The sequence below is a fragment of the Sparus aurata genome, chromosome 14 (assembly GCF_900880675.1).
Source record: "Sparus aurata chromosome 14, fSpaAur1.1, whole genome shotgun sequence".
Taxonomy (NCBI): domain Eukaryota; kingdom Metazoa; phylum Chordata; class Actinopteri; order Spariformes; family Sparidae; genus Sparus; species Sparus aurata.
Genome location: NC_044200.1, coordinates 12189770 through 12213559, shown reverse-complemented (window position 1 = coordinate 12213559; position 23790 = coordinate 12189770). Strand labels below are relative to the sequence as shown.

Below are 23790 nucleotides of genomic sequence, written 5' to 3'. Positions count from 1 at the left end.
AATTAAACTAGTTAACACAGTTATGTAATGCTATGAGCAATAGAAAGCACAGTAGGTGTTCGTTCTCTCTCAGACAGTTCATTCCTATTGCCGTCACAGGTGTGCATTTAAAAATGCATCCTAACATGGTCACAATCCGCTCTACACAAAGTCTGTGACCAGGCCTGCGACAGCGCAGAGGCAGCCTGTGATGTATTTCTCCCTGGAAAGCTGTTTCAAACAGGATTAGATATCTCACTAGGCCAAAACACTGCGATGACTAATTCGGGCCCCGGGGTGGAAATGTGGGCGATGAATCCTGCTGCTGGTTCTTGTTCATGTCATTGTGGGGGTTAAAACAATCACAAGGCAAGTAGTGGACACAGGGGCAGCTTTCAACGAAAAAAACTTTAAGAACCACGGTCACTGTACAGTACAACTGATCGCTGGATCCAAACACAATATTTTCCTCCTGCAGCTGATTGCAGAGAGTGACAGGGCAGTAGTGGCAATCAGGCACAGCACAGGAATAAAATGAGCTGCGGTTTACACTGACATTATTGCTGGTGATTGCAGAGGTCAATGCATATGTGAATAGTGTCATTTTGAACATGATCAGAATTGACTTCATGTATATAAACACAGCAAGCGGCAGCAGATGCAGTCAAATAAATAGTCACCATCTGAATTGCAGATCTGATGATAAAATACAACAGGCAGGCAGATGGCATAGGGTAATAAAAACAGTAGAAAAAAAGCCAATAACCATATGATATTCATCACATTAGGAGATCCAATCATGTAAACACCAAACAGAAAATATTGGTTATGCATCAGTTATGCACAGAAAAGAGCAGCAGAAAATCAAGGCTTTAGTTTTGAAACGCTACACGCACAGACGGTCGAACAGTGCCACCAAGTGGACAGAAACAGACATGACGTTGTAATATAGACACTGATGTATGAAGGCAATGCAGCAGAGTACTGAGAGCTAGGGCTGGGCCATATGGACCCAAATTCATATGTCGTGGGTTGAACTTTCATTTGTAATTCAAAGCCACGTTTGAGATGTCACAAGCGCTTTTATTAAAACAGACTGTGTACCGCAAGACATGTAAACGAACAATTCTATAGCATACATAGCAGCTCGTCCCTTAAAGAAGCAGTATGTAGTTTTAGGGGAGACATTTTAATCAGAAGAGAAAGACTGAATAAACAAACTGGACTTAAAGGACAACACATATCATACTGCTTTACATTGTTTATATTTGGCAGACCCTGCCACCTTTCAAGCTTCAAACAGTGTTCTGGGACCTTGTTTTTCTCTGAGAAACAGCTCATAAATATTTCTGAGTTTGTTTTATTAGCTAGTTAATATTGTAAATATTAAAATTCTGAGTTTAAATGTCTCCTACAAAACAACATAGTGCCCCTTTAATTGTTATATACCCATCACACTTGTAAAAGCTCTGCAGCACACAAAACTATAGCAGTAGAAATGTATCAAGAAAGTCAATTGTAGGTTGAGACAAATAAAACTCTAGGGGGGAGTTTAAAAACTCATTTTCCATGGCATTTCAAACGCCATACCCAGCCCTGCCGAGTACAAATAGAGTTCAATAGTTTGTAATGCTGTGCATTATGCATGGAAGCATTTGCAACTTTTCAGCAAAAGTGCCTCAAAGGTAACCATTAAAACACTCATTTTCTGTCCACAGATTGTAATTTCTTGCAGAATCACACCAACATAGATGATATATAATCTTCTAAAACTTTCTGTCTCTCACCAAAAACAGCACCGACTCTCTTCAGTAGAGATATCTCAGTCTCCAGTGCATGGATTTTGGCCACAGTGCTCTCCTCCCTGTGATCCAGCTCCAAGATCTTTGCATGCAAACTCAGAATCTTACTCCAAAGCTGATCTTTGTCCGTGTCCGGTCTGCAGTACGAGTGCTCGTAAACCGAGATGTGCTCTCCCTCGCCGGGACCGTTCTCCTCTAGGAAGTAACTTGTGGGTTCATCCATGACCATTTCCACAGGGACAAGGCTAAAAGCCTGGCCCAACGCTGCTTGGAGGGCGTCTGCATCTATGTTTTCCTCTCCATTGGGGCCCAATGTCTGGCAGCACAACACAGTCACTGTCGGGTCTGCCTGCTCTTCAGAATGTAGCTCGATGCATGGGGACAGTGCCAGGCAGGATGCTGCTGAAGTCCCAATGCTGCCTGGTATCTCATGAGCAGCAGCTTGTATCTCGGAGGCACAAGAAATGCCAGCGTTCGACACCAGAGGAGCTTCAAATATCGTCTGTGTGTGCTCGGCAATGTGTGTTGTACTTGACTGGAGCTTTTTGCACATTCTGCTCAAAATCAGAGGCCTCTTACTGAGAGGAGAGTCCAATACTGCAGGCTCAATGTCGATGTCTAAAGTCCTAGGTTCAGCCTTGGGGCTTCTTTTGCCGGGGGTAACTTTTTTCCCGCCATCCTGGGATGTAAGAAAACATGTCTTCATCAAATGGGATGATGAAAAGACAGCAAAGCTACTTTATAAAGCTATGTGTCTATAACTGAACTTTGGGTAAAATAATGAAAAACAAAGAAACGGCTTGTTACACTGCAAACACTCTAAATGAATCTTAAGTTTCTGGTGTGCACCAAGCCTTTACTACTTATTGGAACTGTGATGGATGTTGAGACAGACAAAATTAGATACATACATCTTCAGTGGAGGGAAAAATGGTGGGGATAGCTGTGGTCTTCAGGTAGCGGATGCCCCATCGGATATCGAAGCAGTCCTCTGTGAAGTGCTCGCTGCACAGGTACTGATGTCGACTGGGGGTCCACTCCTCCCGCTTCATGTTGTCCACCCATTTCTGAAGCCTAGGCTGGTCTTGCAAGGGAAATCTTTGGTGGAAAGAAAATGGCTGGTTGAGATCTGAAACTACTGACATTTTCAGCTGCAACTTTGGTGCTTCAGTGACTCTAACATATCATAATTCCACATTCAGTCACAGTCTCAGGGTCTCTTACAAGAAGCTACCCCTCACAAACATGATATACAGCTGACATGACATGCTAAGCATAACAGGAAACGCATTTCAAAACTGAGACACAGCAGAAGAGGACACAAAACATACGGGTAGAAGCTAATTCTCTTGTTGTCGTGTCTAGTCGCCGTCCCACCGCGGTTTCTGCAGACTTTGACAGCGCAGTACCGTGGCATACCTGCAGCGAAAATACATAGAAGCGCTTTACACAGACAGGTTTGTGGCTGACATTTTTGAAAAACACAGAACAGCTCGCAAACGGTAAGTTCCGGGTTGTGGTTCTCAGAGCGGAGATGACGTTTACGCAATTTAATTGTCAAGATGGTTAAGGTAACGGCTGCATGTCTACGTCGAGGAAATTAAACCCAATAAAACTACGTAAGACTATGTGCGACTCTTTTACAGCTCATCGGCTATTTTGTGCCGAACAGTTAAAAATAATACACACGTAAAGTGAATGATATGGGTGACTGGGCTTAAAGCATGTTTAGGTTTCATACCTCAGGCCGAAGCGAAGCCGGAAATACGCGCAGCCTACGCTCTCCTTCACATGACTTCTTTTCGGGCTGCCTCGTTTCTCCACGTGCGCAATGTTTCCGCCAATCATAGCGATGTGAGTCACCGTGTTCATAAACCGACCAATAGCGTTGCGAGTCGTGGTGTTACAGCTCAGGAATGCAGCTCGTCAACAACTGCTAGCTTTCGCTTCGCATCAGCTGGGGCTGTCGGCGTCTGACTGAGCTGTCCGTAGGCTGTTTGTCACCCCGTCTCCAGGTAAGCTCTCTTTTTCGATACACTTTCATGTTGTTTGCAGTGGGGGGTTGTCTTAAACCGAGAGCAAACAACGCAGTGCTAACCCAAACAAGCCTCTAGCTCATTTAAGTTTCTCCCCTTTTCTAAAAACAAAAACAGTGAGTTGTCAGTTTCTTGACGCTAACACCTTTCTGTTGAAACGAGCTAGAAAAGCAACGCTAGTCAACAACGTCGTGTTACCTAACTTATGGCAGTTTTTCGAAAAGCTCTTGTTTGAATTTTGAATTTGAACCCCGTTTTGAAGGTGCATCAGGGGCGTGAGAAACGTCGTTTGTAACCGAGCTGTCAAACTGCTCTCCTCACACCCTCTAAGGTGCCAAAACCAGCAGTTATGGCCACAGCGCAGTCGGTGTTGCTGCTTGCAGTGAACATTTTGCTGATCTCGGAGTTCATCCTGGCCAAGAGAGACTACTACGACATACTGGGGGTGACCAAAGATGCCACCGAGCGCCAGATCAAGAAGGCTTTCCATAAGCTGGCCCTGAAGTACCATCCTGACCGAAACAAGAGCCCAGACGCCGAGGCGAAGTTCAGAGAAATAGCTGAGGGTAAGTGATGTCATTGTCTTTTAACCAACTTCTTGTGTATTGGGCTTTTTTTTTTTTTTTTTTTTTTTAAATATCCTTTAATCAGGATATATTTGAAGTGGAACAGCAACAGATAAACTGAAAAATGTTAGTGACAGTCCCATTGGAAATGGTTATGGTTTGGGTAGATGGCAGATTGCATAGTTGTGAGTTAAACATCAAGAGGGAACGTCTGACTTCTCCCCTGAGAGACATTCCTCTCAGTATTAATAGCCTGTCTGTTGTGACGTGACCGGATGACAGCAGGGTGTTTAAAGGTATTTATTGGCACTCTGTATTTTCTCTAATGGGCCATATTAAAAACAATTGCACTTGAGGCTCAACCCTGTTATCATATCTATGTTACGTAATAAGATAAAAACTTGATTGATACCACATGAGGAACAGAAGCAGAGGGTAATGAGAGCTTAAGTGAACAAAATAGAAAAAAAATAAATCATGTAAACAAAATAAACCTTTCCCACATAACTACATCACAATAAAGACTAATTATTGCTCTCCTACTTTACTTTACAGTGTGTAAAGTGTGCAGTAAAGTGTGCAGTAATATACTGTCAAGTTTAGGAATATTAAAATATAATTGCACACACGGATTACAACAGGAAGTGAGAAAGCATTTTCTTAAAAGCACAGTATAAAGGTTGCACTGTATATGAGGATATGTATACAGACAATATATATAAAATAATATGATATGTTATACTTTAAAGGTGCACTATGTCGTTTAGGGGAAGGAATTTTAATCAGAAAAAAAAATATAGTCTGACTTAATAAACAATTGACCTTAAAGGACAACACCATTTCGTCCTGTTTTACTTTGTGGCGGACCCTGCCAACTTTCTAGCTCCAAACTGTTCTGACCTTATTTTCCTCTGAGAACAACTTGTTTATTGAGTTACTGAAAAATAAATAATGTTTGTATTACTACCCCATTAATATTGTCAATATTAAAATTCTCAGTTTGAAACTCTTCAACAAAACTACACAGTGCTTTTAAATATACAATGATGTATAATAATTCTAGAAAATGACCAGACAGACATAATTATCAACATGCGTTTTCTAGAGATGAAGCAAATCACAACTTTGTACGAGCTTGAACAAAAAATGTTAAAAGGTTTCAAAACCTTTCAGCAGCAGTGTCATAGAAACCAACTCAATGAGTGATGCAACATGTCTTTGTCTCTACCAGCATATGAGACGCTATCGGATGATAAGAGGAGACGAGAGTACGACCAGTTTGGCCACGGCCCGTCACCGGGGGAGGGCCATAGACCAGGAGGAGGAGGTGGCGATTACAACTTCCACCAGCACTACCATTCCTTTAACTTTGATGACATCTTCAAAGACTTTGACCATTTTGGTCAGCATCAGCATCACCATCACCACTTTCACTCCCAGAATCAAGCCCACCAGAAGAGACACTTCGACAGCAGCTTCCAGGCCCATCAGGAGGCTATGAACAGACACAGGAGGCAGTTTCAGCAGCGGGCCTTCGGTGGAGGACTCTTCGATGAGATGTTTGAGGACTTGGAGAAGATGTTCTCCTTTAACACTAACACACACAGCACCAGGACTGAGAGCAGATTCCAGGGCACGGGGAAGCAGCACTGCAGGACAGTGACGCAGCGCAGAGGGAACATGGTGACCACCTTCACCGACTGCTCCTGAGACGAGCCGAGGAATGGTGCTCCGCAGAGTGCACCCACTTGGGACACTGCTGGGATTTTTCATTGTGGTTGTGGAATTAATTGCTAATTTATCACTTGGTGGAACAGAGTGTGGCTTTTGTAATTTACTCTCAGAACAAATATCCGAGTTGGCCTGATAAGGGCTGCTTCCTAGCAATAACTCATGCACATTATTGCTCAATGCATGATATGTACTGCAAACCTCATGTTGATTCAGATACCTCCTCATTATTTAGGGTTCATTTAGTTTGCTTGTGGTCTTTTCTTATGAAGGTACAATCTTTTACACTCAGGTATGGCCTAAGGTTAAAAGAAAAAATATGACCTTTTCTTTTAGAGGCAGTAGGATTTACTTCAGGCCATACTATGTGCCCTCCATAACGTCAACTTTTTGCTAATGTAAACCAGGCTTTGTTCATCTAGATTTGTTCATTTTCAATCTGGGTTTTTATTCATTAACAAAGTCTCGCACGCTTCCATTTATAGAACTTGTTTCAAGATTTGCCCTGAAAATGGTTCTTCACATCCAGCGATGTGTGCGGGTTAGCAATTATCAACTTAATCTGCTCACTTTCGGCTCAGCAGCTGCCCACTTCGGTTTGGATGTGCGTGTGTGCTCATTATCTGTTATCAACTGTTACCTCGTTTTAGTTCTCTTCCTACAGAGTTGCATCTACCTTCTCTCAGAAAGTAACGTCAGTCCCACAACATATGCTGGTATACTTTGCCACAGGCAGAGTTTGTGTGCCCTCTCAGCTGTTTTCTAAAACAAAACAAAAAACAATCCTGGGGTCATCTGCCAGTTAAGCTGAACGGTCTGAAAAGTTTCCTGAACTGATCATAACGTGCAATATTTAGCACCTTTGCTCTTCGTGTTGCCTATCTTTTAAAGACAGTGCTGTGTTAAAGTCATTGTCTAATGTCCGCACTTTGTGTGTATGTGTGAGTGTGTGTGTACACTGAGAGTGAGTGTTGATTGGTTGCATAATGTTTGGAGAATGAATAAAAAGTTATAATAGGCTGCCTGTGTCTTGTATTGGGAGAGGAAACATGGGAGATGCATTCAAGTAAGGTTCCATTATGGTCAATATAATAATGTCATCAATTTTGTTTTGACTACATACTGTAATGAATTTATTTTTTTTGTCCTTGATGTGAAAAAGTTCAAGAACCACCATGGACCTGTATAACCAACTGTTGCCCTTGAAAGCCGTAGTTTAACTTAAACCCCAATAGGGGGCATGCTCTGATAAGATAGGGGCAGGGTTGAGAACACTACCTTTGACTGTTTAGACTTTGTGAAGGATGAAACCACTTTGACAAATAACAAAGACAGTGTAGGTTATGAAATAGATTTTAAAAAAATCGTATATGACACCAGCGAGAAAGAGAGGACAGATCTATTTGGAGGAGGTCTAGTAAAAATAAATATATTAAGCCACTTGGCATGTGTTTCCTCCTGTATTTCAAACATAAATCTGGATTAGATTGAAGAAAAATCTGAACCAATTATACATTTTACATCTACACTATATTCAACTGAGTAAATGAGGTTGTAAAGTGAGGTAGTGCTCTGAATGTAAAAGCAAAAGTGATGAAGGTATATTTGAGTGTCTAAAATAAACTATGGACCAGAAAAAAAAAAAGTTTTGATGTTATGTCAAAGATGTCAAAAAGCTAGCCAGGACAGGTCTGTTTTCACAATACCACTCCAAGCTCGCAGTCCGGACCGCTAGCTGCATGGCTAACTTAGATAACTGAGTCAACAGCAGCTAGCTAGTAGGAGGAAGCGGTAGCTCTGGTGATATATTGTCCATATTTGGGCCAATTCTTACTTATTTATGAAATATAATTTTGATAAAGACATGAATGTTTGTAACAGATCTTGCTTGATTTTCTTCCACATAGTTGTAGTTGTGGTCCTTAGCACCTCTGTCAATGCCAGCCATATCAATATCAGCACGTCGTCTCCAATTGGTGTTTGGTGTGGTTTTTGCAGAAAGAAGTAATTACCTCATTATTGGCTTCACAAACCGTTCATGATATCACACTTCATGCTTGAAGGCCTGCCTCTTAAAACTGAACAAAATCTGAAAATGGCATTCTAGTGCTTAAACTCAACAATTACATAATTGTGCACAGTCACTCTCAAACACTCTGTAGGAACAAGAGGAAAAACAATGTATTGTACTGTCCTTTTTATGAAACGTTTAGGATCCTAAATGTTGCACTAATAGTGGAAGCACCAGCACTCCCTGGTGCTTCGAGTTCATTGCACGTTTAATTGATTGTTTTGAGTATGAACTCAACATGTGGTTTATTCAAACATACTGCACCTTTTATTTCTTACTCGATAACTCATTTGTTTTCTATTCCTGAACTTTGTTTTTGTAAGTTCTGTTGTGCGTTTTATTCCCCTCTTCATTCTCTCACTGAGTTGTCATTGGGCCCAAGGGTTAAGCCCGTTAGCAGCTGCTTATATCAGATCCAGTTCGGTTCTATCACCTAAACCCCTAAAGTCTCCTTTCAGAAATGATTCATGCTCACTGCAGCAAAGCCACTTCCCTTGTAAGGCAAGAAAGCACACCCAAACAAGGTTGAAGAAAGAGCCATTACTTTTTGCTTACATAAAAAAACTTAACGCAGATCTCATGCTGGTTAACACAAATGCATGTAACCACACCATTTGTGCTGAGTCACTCTCCCTTCTGAGGCCTCTGTTTGGGGAGTAATCTGGGTTGATGGTATGCAGGCCAGACGTGACTAATCAATCCCATACGTTTGCTCTTTGCTTGTAAACCCCACCTCTCTCACAGGCTGCAACAGCCTGCCTCTGTCTGTGAGGATTACGCGGTTCGAGACTGCTCGTGTGATCGGCTGCTTGGTAATTGATCCGGTGAACAGACAGAAACGCCAGCATGATACCTTCAGTTACACTCAGCAATGGAGCAAAGATGCCCATTGTAGGTCTGGGAACATGGAGGGTAAGACTGATTTTTTTTTTTTAATTAAGAAAAGTAAGGTTTACAAAATACGGATGGATGCATTGATTTTTGTCTCAACTCCTTTTCCCTTTTTGCCAGTTAGATTTCAGGGGTTCTGTGGTCTGCATAATCTGTAGTGTGCATGTTTTAAAGCTATGAATTCACCGCCTTGTCGCCTGAATCCACCTGCAGAGACTGCTACCATTCATGTGGTGGCTAAAAATACAACCTTTAAACATTTTACTGCACTCTTACCTGACCGTGAACCGGTGATGCCACCGGTTCACTCTTGCTAAAATTAATCACTAAAATGAGGCCAGAACAACAAACAAAAGGCAGTCACAGCCACAGCTGCTGCTTTAATCAAATATATTGATGTGCTGTCCCATATCTGCAATTTCCTTGTCTTTGTATCACTCTACCTCTACAGGCAGGCGACGGAAAGGTAACTGAGGCTGTGAAGGTTGCAATAAGCGCTGGCTATAGGCACATCGACGGTGCGTACGTGTACGAGAATGAAGAAGAGGTTGGGGCAGGAATTTGTGCAATGATTAACCAAGGAGTGGTGAAGAGGGATGACCTATTCATTGTCAGTAAGGTATGCTGTAAAACACGGGCTTTGAAAACACTCCAGATAGGGCTGCCAAGACAGGAAATGTATTGTGAATTCTTTAAAGCAACATTATGTAGCAATTGACATTATGTGTTGAACAGTTCTATCTTTGAAGTAAACATATATGTGATGCAGACCTGCCTGCCAGGCTTGCTTGCTAGTACGTTCATTAAAACCCCTGTCCGTTTTTATTTCAGTTATGGTGCACCTTCCACATTCCATCTCTGGTGAGGGGAGCCTGTGAGAAGACGTTAAGTGACCTAAAACTGGACTACTTGGACCTTTACCTCATGCATTTCCCTATGGGAGCCAAGGTTTGGATACCACTGTCCTTTCAAGCTTTAGCCCATTTCACCTGTCAATATGAACTGTGAATTACAATTATATATCGTATGGGTATTCTTTTACATCTCAATTTTCACTTTTATGTCCTCACAATGCTGTGCTTAAGGTGTTTTTAATGTGTGAAAAGATTGTTTTTTCTTAAAACACGCTTTGTCGACTCCAAGTCCCGACATCTCTTAGAAAACATCGCCTCCTTAAATATATCCGGTTTTGTAACCCTAAAGACGGCTGCAAAAATGCACGAGGTCTCCTTAAAAAATATCTAGTGTGTTGACCTAATGATGGCTCGCTAAAATGACCCAATTGAAGTTGTCTTTCATTTGGCAGGGTCTTGCCTAGATCAGCTTATATACATGTAATCTGAATTTAATATGATACATACTGTAGAAATGTTCATGACACGTATGAAATGTAAGTTAGATTAAATGTAACATATCTGTGGTTTGCAGAAATGTACAATTAATTTTTTTTTTTTTGGGGCTGCATGTTACCCTGCTAAACATTTCTATCTCTGTTTTTTTTTGCAGCCTGGAGATAATGTTTTTCCTGTCGACGAGAACAACGCGTTGATCTCTGATGGCAGCAACTTCCTGGACACTTGGGAGGTAATTTAAGTGCACTTGTAAAGCAGAATGACTGACTTGGTAGGAGCGTCAATAAATATGGACGTAATTATTCGGTTGCAAAACAAGATGCATCGCTAACTGGAACAGTAATGTGTCTCGAAGGCTATGGAGAAGCTGGTGGATGACGGCTTGGTCAAGGCCATCGGCATCTCTAACTTCAACAAAGACCAGATTGAAGCCATCCTCAACAAGCCAGGCCTCAAGCACAAGCCCGTCACCAACCAGGTACAAAAAAAAAAACTGTGATTCCCCCAAACATGATGTAGGAGGACAAACGTAAAAGCTAAAGCGTCTGGGTCTTGTCCCAGATCGAGTGCCACCCTTACCTGACCCAGGAGAAGCTGATCAACTACTGCTACTCAAAGGGTATCTCGGTGACAGCGTACAGCCCTCTGGGCTCCCCTGACAGACCCTGGTAAGAGGCACCTATCAAACACAGCACTCACAGAAAGAGTCACAGCTTTACTAAAATGATTTACCATCACTCATTGCTGGCTGTTTTACAAAAAGGGCTTCAACTGACGAGCCTTCTTTACTGGAGGATCCTAAGATCAAGGCCATTGCTACCAAGTACAACAAGACTTCAGCACAGGTAAGAAAGAAATAATGTGTAAAGACAACATAGTATAACAGAAGTTTGGGAAAGTGTCACGAAATCTTATCCACAGGATTTGTGTACAGGGACACACATTTTTGATTGTGTTTGTGCCTGCACCACATTTCTTTGACTGAATAAACACATTTACGATCTGCTCAGGAGTCACAGGAAGGTGATTGGGCTGGACGTCAGGTACACAGAGTCCACGTCCAAGACAATCACACCCGAATCCGCGGTTTGCATCAAGTTAGCATGGTTAGGTTGTACACACAAAAGTTACATGAGAAAATTCAACAAGGAAATGTGGTCACATGGTGGAAGAAAGAGGTCGCTCTCAAACTTAAATCCATTGGCGTACAGTAGTGTTGTGTAGTTGTGTAGGTACTCAGGATGGAGTCTGAATAATGTTTAAATAAGGCTCTGTACTTTTTAATTATGTTCTCACCAGGTTCTCATCAGGTTCCACATCCAGAGGAATGTAATTGTCGTTGCCAAGTCGGCAACACCTCATCGAATCAAGGAAAACTTCCAGGTACAACGACCTTTAAACTTTAGAAGATGATTGCTTTGGTTTTACTTATATAGTGTGTTAATACTAGATCATCTGAGAGGATTTTATATTTTGGTTTTAACCGTTCTTCCTCTTTCAGGTGTTTGACTTTGAGCTGAGTGAAGCTGACATGAAGACCCTGCTGAGCTTTAACAATAACTGGAGAGGATTCGACATTAAATGGTGAGTAGACAAACAGACGACGGGAGAACTCACAGACCTGCTTAATGGATCCATGTTCATTACGGACAAATGTCAAGTAATGCGTTCCCTCTTATTTTCTCTGCAGGGCCTCAACACACAAGGACTTCCCTCTGAATACAGAATACTGACTCATCAGACAACATGCTGCCCAACTAATGTGCTTATCAAGACTGAGCCCGAGTGATTAACTGTACTTAATAACCTTGTACCGGACCATTTGCGAATATATTTTTCTATTGATGAATTTATCAAAGAATGCACTGAACCCTCTGTTGACTATAACCATTGAGTGTTTTGTCACATTGATGTAGCTTATTTCTAGTCATTTGTCTCCTGATATATTATAATCTGTACTTACTTATTAATGTTTAATCAAGTTACCACTTGATACTACTTTAACACAACCTGCCCCTAAAAGTTTTTCACAGGGGGTCCAGAAGGGGCCAATGAAAATCTTGGCTTGGGCCAGGGGAGGTACCGGACATTCACAATGTCTCATCTTCATTTTAAATTAATTATTGAGTTACACTAAATAAATAGAAATTAGATTACTAATCTAAAATATCAGTTACAAGCCAGTACTCTTTACCGCCAAGCATGTTATGCATATGCAACTCATGAGTGGGGATAGCCAACAATTTGGCTGACAGCCTCAATCTCTGCCATTCATGAAGACGATCTGCTATATACTCATCACCATTATTTATGGCTTACAGGGTCAGTAGCGGGTACTAGCTTTCTGTTTAGTTCACTAAACATTAGAGCAGATATTGTTTTGCATTTGCATGATCAAAATATGTGAATGGTAAAAAAACACTCCGTGCTGTCCTGTTTTTTCATGATCTTTCTGTTGAGGTACCTAGCACACTGATCTGAGGTGTGAGGTTAAAACACTGCAGACCACTGATTGGTCAGAACAACCAGAGATGCCCTGACATCATTTAGGAACAGATACTGTGAGTTACACTGGGTTTGTAAGAAGTGGAAACAAGGCTTAATCATATTTGTCAATACCTTTCGTTCACTGCCTAACCAACAGGATAATCGAATCTGTATTTTATTGCTGCAGCTAGGTTATTAAAACAATTGAGTGTTTGATATCACAATACAAATAATTGTGAGTATGTGTGTGTGTGTGTGTGTGTACACCTGACACCTTTTAAGGCTCCGGCCTCTGATTACTCAAGTTTCTGCCCCCTAGTGGTCAAAAAGAGGCACAACGCGATGAACTCACACCAGCTAGTTTTATTTTCCCCCACAGGACATTTTTTCAGCGCATAACAAAAACTGCTCACAGGGGAAGTGGAAGCAAATATTTCATACCAGGGTTGATACACATGATAAGAAAGTGCCATGTATGACTCATGGCAAGTAATAGTGGGAAGTGCTTTGTCATCCTAAAACAAGTCGAGGTAATTTGTTCTGTATTTGACGAAGATAATAGTGCTTTTAACTATTCAGTCAAATCTATATGCTAAGGCCCTGATGTCTCTGCACAAGTGGTAAAAATATACCTGATCAGACAATGAAACTGGTAGAAAAAACATGTTCAGTAACATGAGTGCTTTGACATAAGATGAATCTCTCAAGAATCAATTTGTGCAATAAAAAAATACATTTGACTTAAACCCTAAACTGACTTAACACTAAACAAATAATAGATTTACTAATGACAATACTTTTAATTGCTTTTTATGTTCTTAGAACTAACTTAGAACTGTCAGTCACATAAAAAAAATATTGCCTCTGTACTGTATATGGCACACATTATGTTCTTCAGTATCTATAGGGACCTCAAAGTAATCTACATGACACCAAGCTCAGAAACTTGACAATGACCTAAGTTCTTTAGAGTGTTTGTAAAACTGGTTACCAGCTTTCATAGAGAAAAAAAAACAGGTAATAACAGAAGTCTAGGTTTCTCTTGAGAAATGTGACACGAAAATCCGATGCAAGGCCACACCAGCACTGCAAGCTGCTCTAATGAACAGGAAAGCAAGCAGTCGTGAGAGCAGAGAAGGAAGCCCCACCACCCAATGTAAACCTGTGGAAAAAAAATCTGCATTTTTCATTTTAGAATTCAGTGTTGAATGGGTAGTCCTTGTGCTTTACGCCCCTACAGAAAGAAGGAGAGAGAGAGAGAAGAAAGACAAGGAAAATGAACAGATTTCCTGGCAGACAATATCATCCTAACAATGTTACAAACAACCAAAAAAAGGAGGAAAAAAGCACTCAGTGATGTACAATCTCACCATTGCATGGGACAGGCTCTCCAGTTCCTGTTGAAGCCCAATATAGTCTTCATTTCCTCGTCATTCAGTTCAAAGTCAAACACCTGCGAAGATGTAAACAACCCTTCATGCACGAGCCACAAGTGTAAGTAAGTGAAGCAGATTGAGAGCTAATCCTAGAAAGTATCTGAACTATTTCTCAGCTGATTACCTGGAAATTCTCCTGAATGCGCTGAGGTGTGATCGACTTGGGGATTGCAATCACGTTCCTCTGGACGTGGAAGCGGATCAAGACCTGGCAGAGAGGGAGAGAGGATTTTAACATGTGAACATGAGAAGAAGTCGTGACTTTAAACGGAAGAGCCATGTGAAGGGAATTGAAATCCACCACATATTTTCTGTCTTGTGTTAATTTAGACTGCACTGTGATTGAGAATAAACTCAGATTACAGATGCCAGAGAAAAGAGGAAGTAATTTGTTTGCATTTGCACAATATATTTTTAAAAACTTTGTTTGGTTTGGTTTCAGTTTTCTTTTGCTGTACCTGAGCAGGTGTCTTCTTGTGCTTCTCAGCAATGGCTTTAATGTCTGGATTCTCCAGCAGTGACGGGTCGTCAGCTTTAGCCCTGCAATCAAAGACATCATCCAGTATAATTTTACAAGACTCACACACTTCATTACTCATTATTTTGCTGAAAATCAAAATTCATAGATATATCACGAGCAAACTCTGAATTAACTGGGACTGACACACTCAACATTTGAATGCTGTGGAGCTTTTTTTGTACATGTCTATTCAGCAATTCTGGAGAAAGATGTTGAAAAATTATGAGTCTCTCACCAACCCAGAATCACAATGTATGAATTTATCAAGATTTATCATTAAAAAACAAAAGAAAACAAATAAGCCAATTACTTAATGTCTAAATCGTGACAAAATATGCATGCAAAAAACCACCAAGACAAAGAGGAACAACAGTCACAAGTTGAAACTAACCACAGACAGAATGTGACAGATAGACCGCAACAAATACTGATTTGGCAATTATCATGACCCACTTTCTTGCAGTTTGTGAAAAAAAACATACATTTCCTTTCTTGTGTTATTTTGACACAAATGTGATTGTCACGCTAACTGACCAGGGTCTGTCTGGGGAGCCCAGGGGGCTGTAAGCCGTCACAGAGATGCCCTGAGAGTGGCAGTAGTTGATCAGCTTCTCCTGGGTCAGGTACGGGTGGCACTCCACCTATAGCAGAGGGACAAACACACAGGTCTTGAATGAGCAAATCAAATCGATACGCAAAGTCTTTTATTCCATCTGCCATTAATCTCCTAAACACAGACCCCACTATTTTCAGAAGAATGTAACCTATTTGTCTATTTACTCATTTATTTATTTATTTTCTTTGATTTGATCAAATGACGTACCCATGTGTCTCATAAATTGTTGTCTGAATGACTGAATGCTCGTTGTAATGATTTTATTTTTTTTATTTTTGACGTCTGGAAAAGCTGCAACTGAATTGCCCATTTGAGATAAATAATGTGGTTTGAATCTGAATCTGAAAACCTCCACCCCACCCACACACTGGGCTTATTCGCTAGCACACCGCCAATCAGAATGGTCATTGAACAGCTAGCACACAACCAATCAGTGTATCCGATGGCGTCCAATCCTCTGACCGCCAACACACCAACCACACTTTGCATTTGAATCTGACTAGACACTGCCTGCGCAGTTCCAAAAGCTTCAAACACAGCTGAACACACCAAACATATTTGTTCCCGAACTCCTCTGAGTCTCCCCAAACTTTTCAGACGTCCAACGTTTGGGCCAGTGTGTTCCTGCCTTAAGGCCAACTAAACAAATACCAAGGGTAAAAGATTATGTTGCTTTGTAATTTGTAACTGTCCAGCCAATGGCTTTTTGGCTTCAAACATCAATTTATTGTCTTTTCTTAAGGACACATTCTATATTTATTGAAAAAAAGTGTAATGAAACCACGTAAAATCAGGGTGGACACGCTAATTTTGGCTAATTTTACGCCGCAATGCTATGGCGCATGTTGGAGTTCCTGACAGTAGCGCATAAATAGTTTCTGAAATGTCTCAATTCAGGCAGCACTCAAACAGAATTGTGTTTGATAGAGAGAATGTAATCACATATTTAAAATTAACTACACTGCAGACATTGTGACTTGCTTCCATACTGCCTTTCAGTCTTCAAGGCTGGTTTGTGACGTCAAATGTGACACAGCTGAATAAAAGGCTTGTTCTGTCGGACTGCTTTGTGCAGAGGTGTGCTTTGGAAAATACAGCCCCAAAACTATTCAAGCATGTGTTTATAAGAGAGGCACAAGACTATATTAGTGTGATTGCATTAAACATAAGCCAATAGAGTCTGCTGTACTTATCTGACATTGTTTAAAATAAATAAAATTGCTCATACTCAATATGTGTGCGTAATTTGTTCTGGTTTGGTGCCTGTGACGACAAAGGGCAGGAGGAAAATGGGGCTGTAATCGAATATACAACGGACAAAACAAGACATTGATGCTGAACAATGGCTCTGAAAAAAGGCAAAAATATAAGGTCACCTCAGCTAATTGCATTGGCCCGAGGGAGAACGGCTGCGGCCCATTACGAATTAGCAGGACATTCATTTCTCAGAGCTGATAGGAGGAGACAGCCATTGCGGCCTCTTGTCCTTTAAGTACTGGAAAAGCATCCGTTTTCTTGGCTGTCTTTAGGGCTGTGCATGCATGTTTAAACAGCAACTCGCCCTTAGTGTTATCAGGTGGAAAGTGGTAGCGCTTTGCGCAACAAAGGTAACTTCACAAAGGTAAACATGTTACTTAGTGCACCTGGTTGTTGGCCGGCTTGTACTTGAGGCCTGGCTTGTTGAGGATGGCTTCAATCTGCTCCTTGTTGAAGTTGGAGATACCGATTGCTTTGACCAAACCTGCATCCACCAGCTCTTCCATTCCCTGAGAAAATTGACCAAACAGAGCTGTTGTTCATAGACAATTATTACATTAAATGACTTAAAATTAGCTTAAAAATGCAGTGGTTTTTGTTTTTAAATCACAAAAAAGGTCACAACACTTCAGAATCATATTTTCCAGCAAGTTGTTGAACCTTGTGTTTTGTAAAAGTGAGTTGGTTGTCTGTTTATCTCACCTCCCATGTATCCAGGAAGTTCGTATCGTCATTGATCGTCTCTCCTGCGCTGTTCAGAGGAATAAGCTCACTGCCAGGCTGTAACATGACAGAGGGAATAACAGTCTCCAGGTTTACATCACATTACTGTGACAGTGACAGTATGAAGGCCCACTCCTCGATTTAACATTTGGTTATAGATTATGTGGATATTTGCTCATCTGTGCAAATATTCCACTTGTATAATAAGCAGGAAGATAAAACACATATTTTAATACATTGTTGCTAAGATAATAGTGTGCCTACCTTGAGACCCATGGGCCAGTGGACTAGATAGAGGTCTAGGTAGTCCAGTTTCAGATCACTGAGGGTCTTTTCACAGGCCTGCCTCACCACTGACTTGGCATGAAAAGTGCACCACAGCTATTAAATCAAAAGACAGGGAAGTCAATGAGCTAGGGTGAAATAAACATCGGTTTGAGTGCCTATTTGTGGTGGAAAAAATAATAATCAGGGCATAGATTTTGCACCCACAAGTCACCTTGCTAACAATGAAAAGATCCTCCCTCTTGACCACGCCGTCCTTGATCATGGCATTAACGCCCTCTCCCACCTCGGTCTCATTCTGGTAGACGTATGCTCCATCGATGTGCCTGTAGCCCGCTGAGATTGCTGCCTTCACCGCCTCTGTGACCTTTCCAGGGGGAGACTGGCAGACAGGGACGGTAGATATTGTGGTTAGAGCACGAGCGATAGAGTGTTTTTGGGGCTGATGTTGATACCAAAATAGGCGAGTGAAAAAAAATACACTGAATCCATCAAAATTCATTGATATTATCTATATCAATACTGAAATATCTGTGATAAGTCAGTATCAGCCAATAATATTGACCAACTGATGTACAGGTCTGGCTCCAATTGTAGTATAAACATTTAACATGGTGCCAGTATAATATATATTATTATATTAGTGTTGTACATACAATTCCGCAAAAATACCAGCATCCTTAGTCCAAAAGGTAATGTAAGCTCTGGATTTTGTCCCCCGGTGTAGTCACCATGAGAATTTTTGGTCAGTAATGGGCCAAACAATTTGTCAAGTTATACTTTAGTGTTGTCATTGGGGTATGGCTGCAGCTAGAGTTAATTGTCATTTGTGCAATCTGCCTTTTTTTGTCACTATTCACCATTTAAGTCTATAAATAGGGAAAAATGCTGATCACAATTTCCCAAATAGACATCTTCAGATGTAGTCTTTTGTCCAACCAGCTGTCCAAAAGTAAGAATCTTCATTTATAATCACATTTGAGAAAGAAAAGCAGCAGATCTTTACACTGAAGAAGCTGGAAAAGTGTCACACTCTCACTAATTGTCGCTGACTAATTGTTACATCACTACCTATGGGTAAAGTGTCCTCTGCCTTTATACTATTTAGCTGACAGAAGGATAATCAAGTTACACTTTAATCACCTCCTTGAGATGATGACTCTTGTGCATTTGATCCCAACTGTTTAGGAGCAATTGGCTGTAAACTGTAATTACGAGCCACCTCATCTATTTTATTGCCAGGTGCCCATATTATCAAGTATTTTATGAACGGAAATCTCATATAATATAAAGCAGGAAACAGCTGCCATGTTGGTGGTAACTGAAGTAATAACACAAATAAGGCTTGTCCTTCTCTAAACACACGGCCAGAAACTGGTTGTTCAGGATTAGGAGCAACTTGAAGCACTTCAACGAAGAGTTACATTCTTGTTGGTATCTACTAACAACTGAACTTCATCGTAATTGTGACTTTTGTCTGTTTCAGTTATATTCTGGTAATAAATCAAAGGAAACGCAGCGCAGGTAAATTTGACACGGCACATTTGCACGCGGCGCTTCTAGAAAGAGTGCATTAGTACTACATACATACAGCTGGTATGTTGTACTGAGTGGAAATAAGAGCAATATGGGGTTACTTGTAAAATAAAACGCAATAACAAGCCAATTCATATCAAAATGAAAGAAGGTGTGCATTTCAAAGTTACTTTCAAACACTCGTTTAGGCTATGTGACGGTCTGTGCTGTCAGACCAGTTCAGCTAGCATACTCGAGGCGTCGACAAACGGGTAAGTTGACTCGGTAGGACAGCAGAGAAAAATGCAAATGATAAATCAAATAGTAACGCACCTTCCATGTCCCCAGCCCCACAATGGGCATTTGTGCGCCGGTGTTCAGTTTCACTGTTGTTGCCATTTCTCCAGAGGACGAGTGGAGTCTCTGCGTGCTGTTTTACCAGGCGAGTGGAGACAGACACTGTTAGCAGAGCGCTGGCCTCGTCGATCGATTAGTGATGCCTTATAATTCATTTAGGTCATCTGTGGCCACACGGTGCTGTCAGTCTGTCTTTTCTTAACACATTCACGTACACTTTGGACAGCAACAATCGTAAATAGTTAGAGTAAATATCAGATCTTTAACTGGAATAAATGTATTCAACATTGTACTGACAATATTATTCATTCGTCCTTAGATTTAGGCATCTTTAAGTCTGCCCAAGGTGCACTTCATTCATCACATCATTTACAGCTGGTTCAATTAATAATAACAAATCATCATTTATTAGTTTATCATGTAAAATATGAATCCATATAGTTACTTATCTATCAGAAAAATGTAGTACAATAGTCTGAAAGTACAAAACTTACCTAAAAAAAGTGGTGTATGACATACAATAAAATGGAAATGTTAAAATGACCTTACCCACCACGGTATTAAAGGATAAGTTCACCCACAAATGTGATTTCTGTACTTATCTACTCACCCCTCATGCTGATGGAAAGTCCAGTGAAGTTTCGTAGTCCACATAACATTTCTGGAGCTTCTCAGCAAAAACAGCGTTGCTGAATTCTCTTGAGCAACTGAAGTAGATGGGGACTTGTTTTAAAAGTAACAGCCAAAATAAAACTTTAAATGACTCCATACATTCCTCCCGTGCAATTCAAGTCTCCGGAAGCTCTTTGATCCCAAATTGAACTGAAAAAGCCATGTTATGTTTTGTGGCTGTTATTTTACATAAAAAAAAACAACACCGTTTATATAAAACCATCCCCATCTCCTTTAGTCATTTAGGAGAATGCTGCACTGTATTTTGCTTTGAAGCTCCTTAAAAATGTTTTGCGGAAGAAACTTCATCCAACTTATTGACATGTGGTTGAGTAGATAACAACTGAATTTTCATTTAGAGGTGAACTGTTTCTTTAAGTTGGCCGAGGATTTGTCATGAATTCAGCCAGATAAAAATACTAAACACATTCACTCCTTATCAGTTGGAGTGGTGCTGTGCTTTTTTTAAGACCTTTTTAAGACCCTGACAACAAAAAACTGAGTACACTTTCCTCAGGAGAATAAATGCACATAACAGCTCGTCGATAGGTTTGAGATTACTATATTTTTTTTCTAATATTGATGTGTTGGCCTGTCTTCATTTAGCTAATATTTAAATATCTCATATGAAAACACAACAGTAATAATCAGATGTCAGAACCAATTGGCAAAATAGCACCTGCCTTTTTTCCTTTTTTCTTTAAAAATGTTGGTTCTGTCGTTGAGCCACTAGAGGGCACCATTACCACACTTACTAAACACCTCCGCAAATCGCCCAGCTGAGGCTCCACAGTAAAAGAATCGCATAAGTTCATACATTAGCTAATACGTTTGGTAATTACAGTGACTGAAATGATTGATCAAGACTGGTCATTTCACTCACGTATACGTCCAATCTTTGATTTAACTTTACACTCAGAAGCAATGCTCTAAGAGCAGCCTCGGGTACCTTCATTGTCCAGCGTGTGGCGTGTAACGTGGGAGATCATCTTTTTTAATTAGTCTTCATTATTTTGACTACAAGTTCCCTAATGGCCTTGTGCTTACACTTTGAAGCAGATGTGCTCCGTTGTGAATGCGCACACATGCACAGGCCGGCCTCAAACCCCAAGAGATATCTGAAAGGGGGAACAAATACAAGGTGTCTCTTTTTGTCAGAATCAGATAAAACCTCACAGACCTTTAACTGAGCCATTCAGCGCTCTGAGCAGAAGATAAGAGGGGGGAGAAGAGAGCGATATAAAAAACATATAAAGGGAAAAGTTATGGGAGCCAGCAGCCACTGTGTACCTCACAATGGCTCTCGCTAAAGTTTGCGTCTCTTCTGATCTTCTCCCAGCTGGACGCCTGCTTTTCAGGCCCCCGTCTCCTCTGATCTAACTTCAGACACCGGAGGGCCTTTTGCCAGCCTGCAAAACTGTCAAAGTACCCCAGGAATCAAACAGCGTCGCATGCTGTCATGATCAAAGACCCACAGGTAAACCAGATGAAGACACAGCCACATACAATTGTCATCTAAAAGAGGGGGTAAAGTTTTCATTTCAGAGGCTCTTATTTGGCGACGGCGGGCGGGGAACGTTTCCACTGTAGCGACTGCATCGATTAGAATAAAGGAAAAAAGAGAAACGGCCATTTGAAGATACAACAGAGGCCCCGAGTAAAACCAAGTGCCTCTCAAGGAAAACTTTCGGACAAAGAGTGTAGACTCAGGTGAGATTTTAAGGTGCGCTGCTCCAAGAATTTGAAGAGGAAAGTGAGAAATGTTCATACGCTTGTGGGACGGACAAAGAAAGGATGGCGGTGTGACAAATAAATACATGGATCGCAATGAGCCACCGTCTCCTTTTCCATTATGTGTGGCCATAATAAATGGCCGGTGCAGCCGGTGGTGTCCATTCTTTCATGGGCTCTGCATCACATCAGACACTCCACCGGTAAGACATGACCTGTCCCAGGGAGATCAAACACCTCATTTCATTTCATGGCCTTTGCGCCATTCGCCCTGCCTCTTCCCTGCGTCTCCCTCCTCTTGCCTCTCCCACTGGCCTTGGCTTTGCTTGTCTTTTTCTCCCGTTTCTGCCAGAGCGCCCCGGGTCATAATCTCCACCCGTAAATCTAATGTTGAGTGTCAGCTCCCGCCGAGTTCACTCACACACTCGCATTCCTCACATTCCGTCCGTCGAACAACAACAAGATCAGGGGAGAGAAATCCCCACGTCATAAGTAAATCACAGTCACTTGTCAAGTGCATTACATGTTTTTTCAGATACACCGGAGATCATCGCGGCTGATCTGAGCCCTGCATCATGGAAAATGATGCAAAATGAACAGTAATCCCATTATTATCTGGATATGGGCAGAACTTCAAAATTCATAAGGAGCTAAAACAGTTAGTCAATTAATCGATTAGTCCATTGGTCCTCAATATAGGGGTTGCGATCCCCAAGGAGGTCAGAAGTTAATTTCCAAGGGTCAGCAGATGTTAATATGATGAACATATTTCAGACCAGGAAATAGTTTTTACCATCACTCTAGCAGTGATATAATTTGATCAATCTATCGGCACCAATTTTCAAAATCGATCAATTGCTCTCTTACAGGTCATACTGATAACATTTTCATGTAGACAAATTATTTTTATTATATCTACCAAGCTTGCAGAGAGGCGCAGAATAAAAATATTTTTTTTGCTAATGAGCGTTAGCGATGTCACTGTTAAAGGGCAATGTTAACGTTAGCTTGCTAGGGGCATTAAGTGGCTCAATGTTATCAATCACACCTTTTTCAAGGTATACAAAAAAAAAACGGTTTCAGCTAGTTAAATGTGAATATCTGCTGTTATTCTCTGTCTTCCATGATAGTAAATTGGATTTGGTCCAATGATCGAACAGCACAAGCAATCTTAGGATGCCCTCTTGGGGTCTGTGGAGATGCGCTGGACATTTGTCAATAGACCAAAAAAATGTAAGAATCAAGAGGAGTTGCCGCTTTGATTAACTTCCAGCTGTGGTTTAGAATGGAATGAAAATTACAAAAATATCCCAAAACATATTATCAAAAAGGAAAAAAGTGGAACACATGCATATTCTGATGTCCTGTTACCATATACAACCTTGCTCATGCTCATGTTCATGCACAACAAAGAATGACTATAACTGTCGATTTCATGGCATTTTGTTGTACAGAGTTAATGCGTGAAAAAGGGTCTAATGTTTCTATGGCATTAAATCAGTTTCATACAATGTAATAAAGCTGCTAAAGTTCAATCCTGGTAATGTATGTGTGATCAAAATCACCAACACCCCTACAAACATGCACCACACCAGGACCACTCTAATGAAAAAGCGTCTAATTTCAGACAGGACTGGATGTCAATGTGGTTGGTGTGTGAATGGGCGCATAGCACTGAAATCGTGTTAAGGCCTTGCCTCTACCAGAATAGTCCAGGCAATTTATTCAGCTAATGTTACGGAATGTGTGTGTGAAAGAGCCTC

At 41.0% G+C, this 23790-nt stretch overlaps 4 protein-coding genes across 4 annotated transcripts; 2 read left to right on the top strand and 2 right to left on the bottom strand.

The window, feature by feature from the left end:
- Positions 1–369: 369 nt before the first annotated feature.
- LOC115595380 (THAP domain-containing protein 5-like) lies at positions 370–3315 on the bottom strand. Its single transcript, XM_030439782.1, has 3 exons — positions 3113–3315; positions 2693–2879; positions 370–2460 (listed from the first exon to the last, which is right to left on the bottom strand). Exons 1-3 carry the CDS (start codon positions 3196–3198, stop codon positions 1717–1719), a joined length of 1017 nt encoding a protein of 338 aa, XP_030295642.1. The 5' UTR covers positions 3199–3315; the 3' UTR covers positions 370–1716.
- Positions 3316–3671: 356 nt separating this feature from the next.
- On the top strand, positions 3672–7133 carry LOC115595383 (dnaJ homolog subfamily B member 9-like). The gene is made up of 3 exons (XM_030439784.1): positions 3672–3796; positions 4149–4383; positions 5615–7133. The coding sequence occupies exons 2-3, from the start codon at positions 4167–4169 to the stop codon at positions 6091–6093; spliced, it is 696 nt and encodes a 231-aa protein (XP_030295644.1). The 5' UTR covers positions 3672–3796; positions 4149–4166; the 3' UTR covers positions 6094–7133.
- Positions 7134–8641: 1508 nt separating this feature from the next.
- On the top strand, positions 8642–12849 carry LOC115595165 (aldo-keto reductase family 1 member B1-like). The gene is made up of 10 exons (XM_030439311.1): positions 8642–9097; positions 9528–9695; positions 9908–10024; positions 10583–10660; positions 10784–10906; positions 10990–11096; positions 11192–11273; positions 11728–11811; positions 11930–12012; positions 12119–12849. Exons 1-10 carry the CDS (start codon positions 9032–9034, stop codon positions 12159–12161), a joined length of 951 nt encoding a protein of 316 aa, XP_030295171.1. The 5' UTR covers positions 8642–9031; the 3' UTR covers positions 12162–12849.
- Positions 12850–13258: 409 nt separating this feature from the next.
- Positions 13259–19784, bottom strand: LOC115595908 (aldo-keto reductase family 1 member B1-like). Its single transcript, XM_030440759.1, has 10 exons — positions 19601–19784; positions 17967–18134; positions 17732–17848; positions 17447–17524; positions 17131–17253; positions 15406–15512; positions 14810–14891; positions 14476–14559; positions 14286–14368; positions 13259–14149 (listed from the first exon to the last, which is right to left on the bottom strand). The coding sequence occupies exons 1-10, from the start codon at positions 19664–19666 to the stop codon at positions 14107–14109; spliced, it is 951 nt and encodes a 316-aa protein (XP_030296619.1). The 5' UTR covers positions 19667–19784; the 3' UTR covers positions 13259–14106.
- Positions 19785–23790: the final 4006 nt, after the last annotated feature.

Bases quoted from the DNA above. Each gene is read 5' to 3' on its own strand.
- LOC115595383 (XM_030439784.1), top strand. From the start codon at position 4,167: ATGGCCACAGCGCAGTCGGTGTTGCTGCTTGCAGTGAACATTTTGCTG. The intron at 4,384-5,614 runs GTAAGTGATGTC...TGTCTCTACCAG, and splicing joins GTTCAGAGAAATAGCTGAGG to CATATGAGACGCTATCGGAT.
- LOC115595908 (XM_030440759.1), bottom strand. From the start codon at position 19,666: ATGGCAACAACAGTGAAACTGAACACCGGCGCACAAATGCCCATTGTG. The intron at 18,135-19,600 runs GTGCGTTACTAT...CCTGTCTGCCAG, and splicing joins TGGGGCTGGGGACATGGAAG to TCTCCCCCTGGAAAGGTCAC. The intron at 14,892-15,405 runs GTCAGTTAGCGT...CTTTGATTGCAG, and splicing joins GGCTCCCCAGACAGACCCTG to GGCTAAAGCTGACGACCCGT.
- LOC115595380 (XM_030439782.1), bottom strand. From the start codon at position 3,198: ATGCCACGGTACTGCGCTGTCAAAGTCTGCAGAAACCGCGGTGGGACG. The intron at 2,880-3,112 runs GTATGTTTTGTG...TTTCCACCAAAG, and splicing joins AAGAGAATTAGCTTCTACCC to ATTTCCCTTGCAAGACCAGC. The intron at 2,461-2,692 runs GTATGTATCTAA...CTTACATCCCAG, and splicing joins TTTTTCCCTCCACTGAAGAT to GATGGCGGGAAAAAAGTTAC.
- LOC115595165 (XM_030439311.1), top strand. From the start codon at position 9,032: ATGATACCTTCAGTTACACTCAGCAATGGAGCAAAGATGCCCATTGTA. The intron at 9,696-9,907 runs GTATGCTGTAAA...TTTTTATTTCAG, and splicing joins ACCTATTCATTGTCAGTAAG to TTATGGTGCACCTTCCACAT. The intron at 10,025-10,582 runs GTTTGGATACCA...TTTTTTTTGCAG, and splicing joins ATTTCCCTATGGGAGCCAAG to CCTGGAGATAATGTTTTTCC.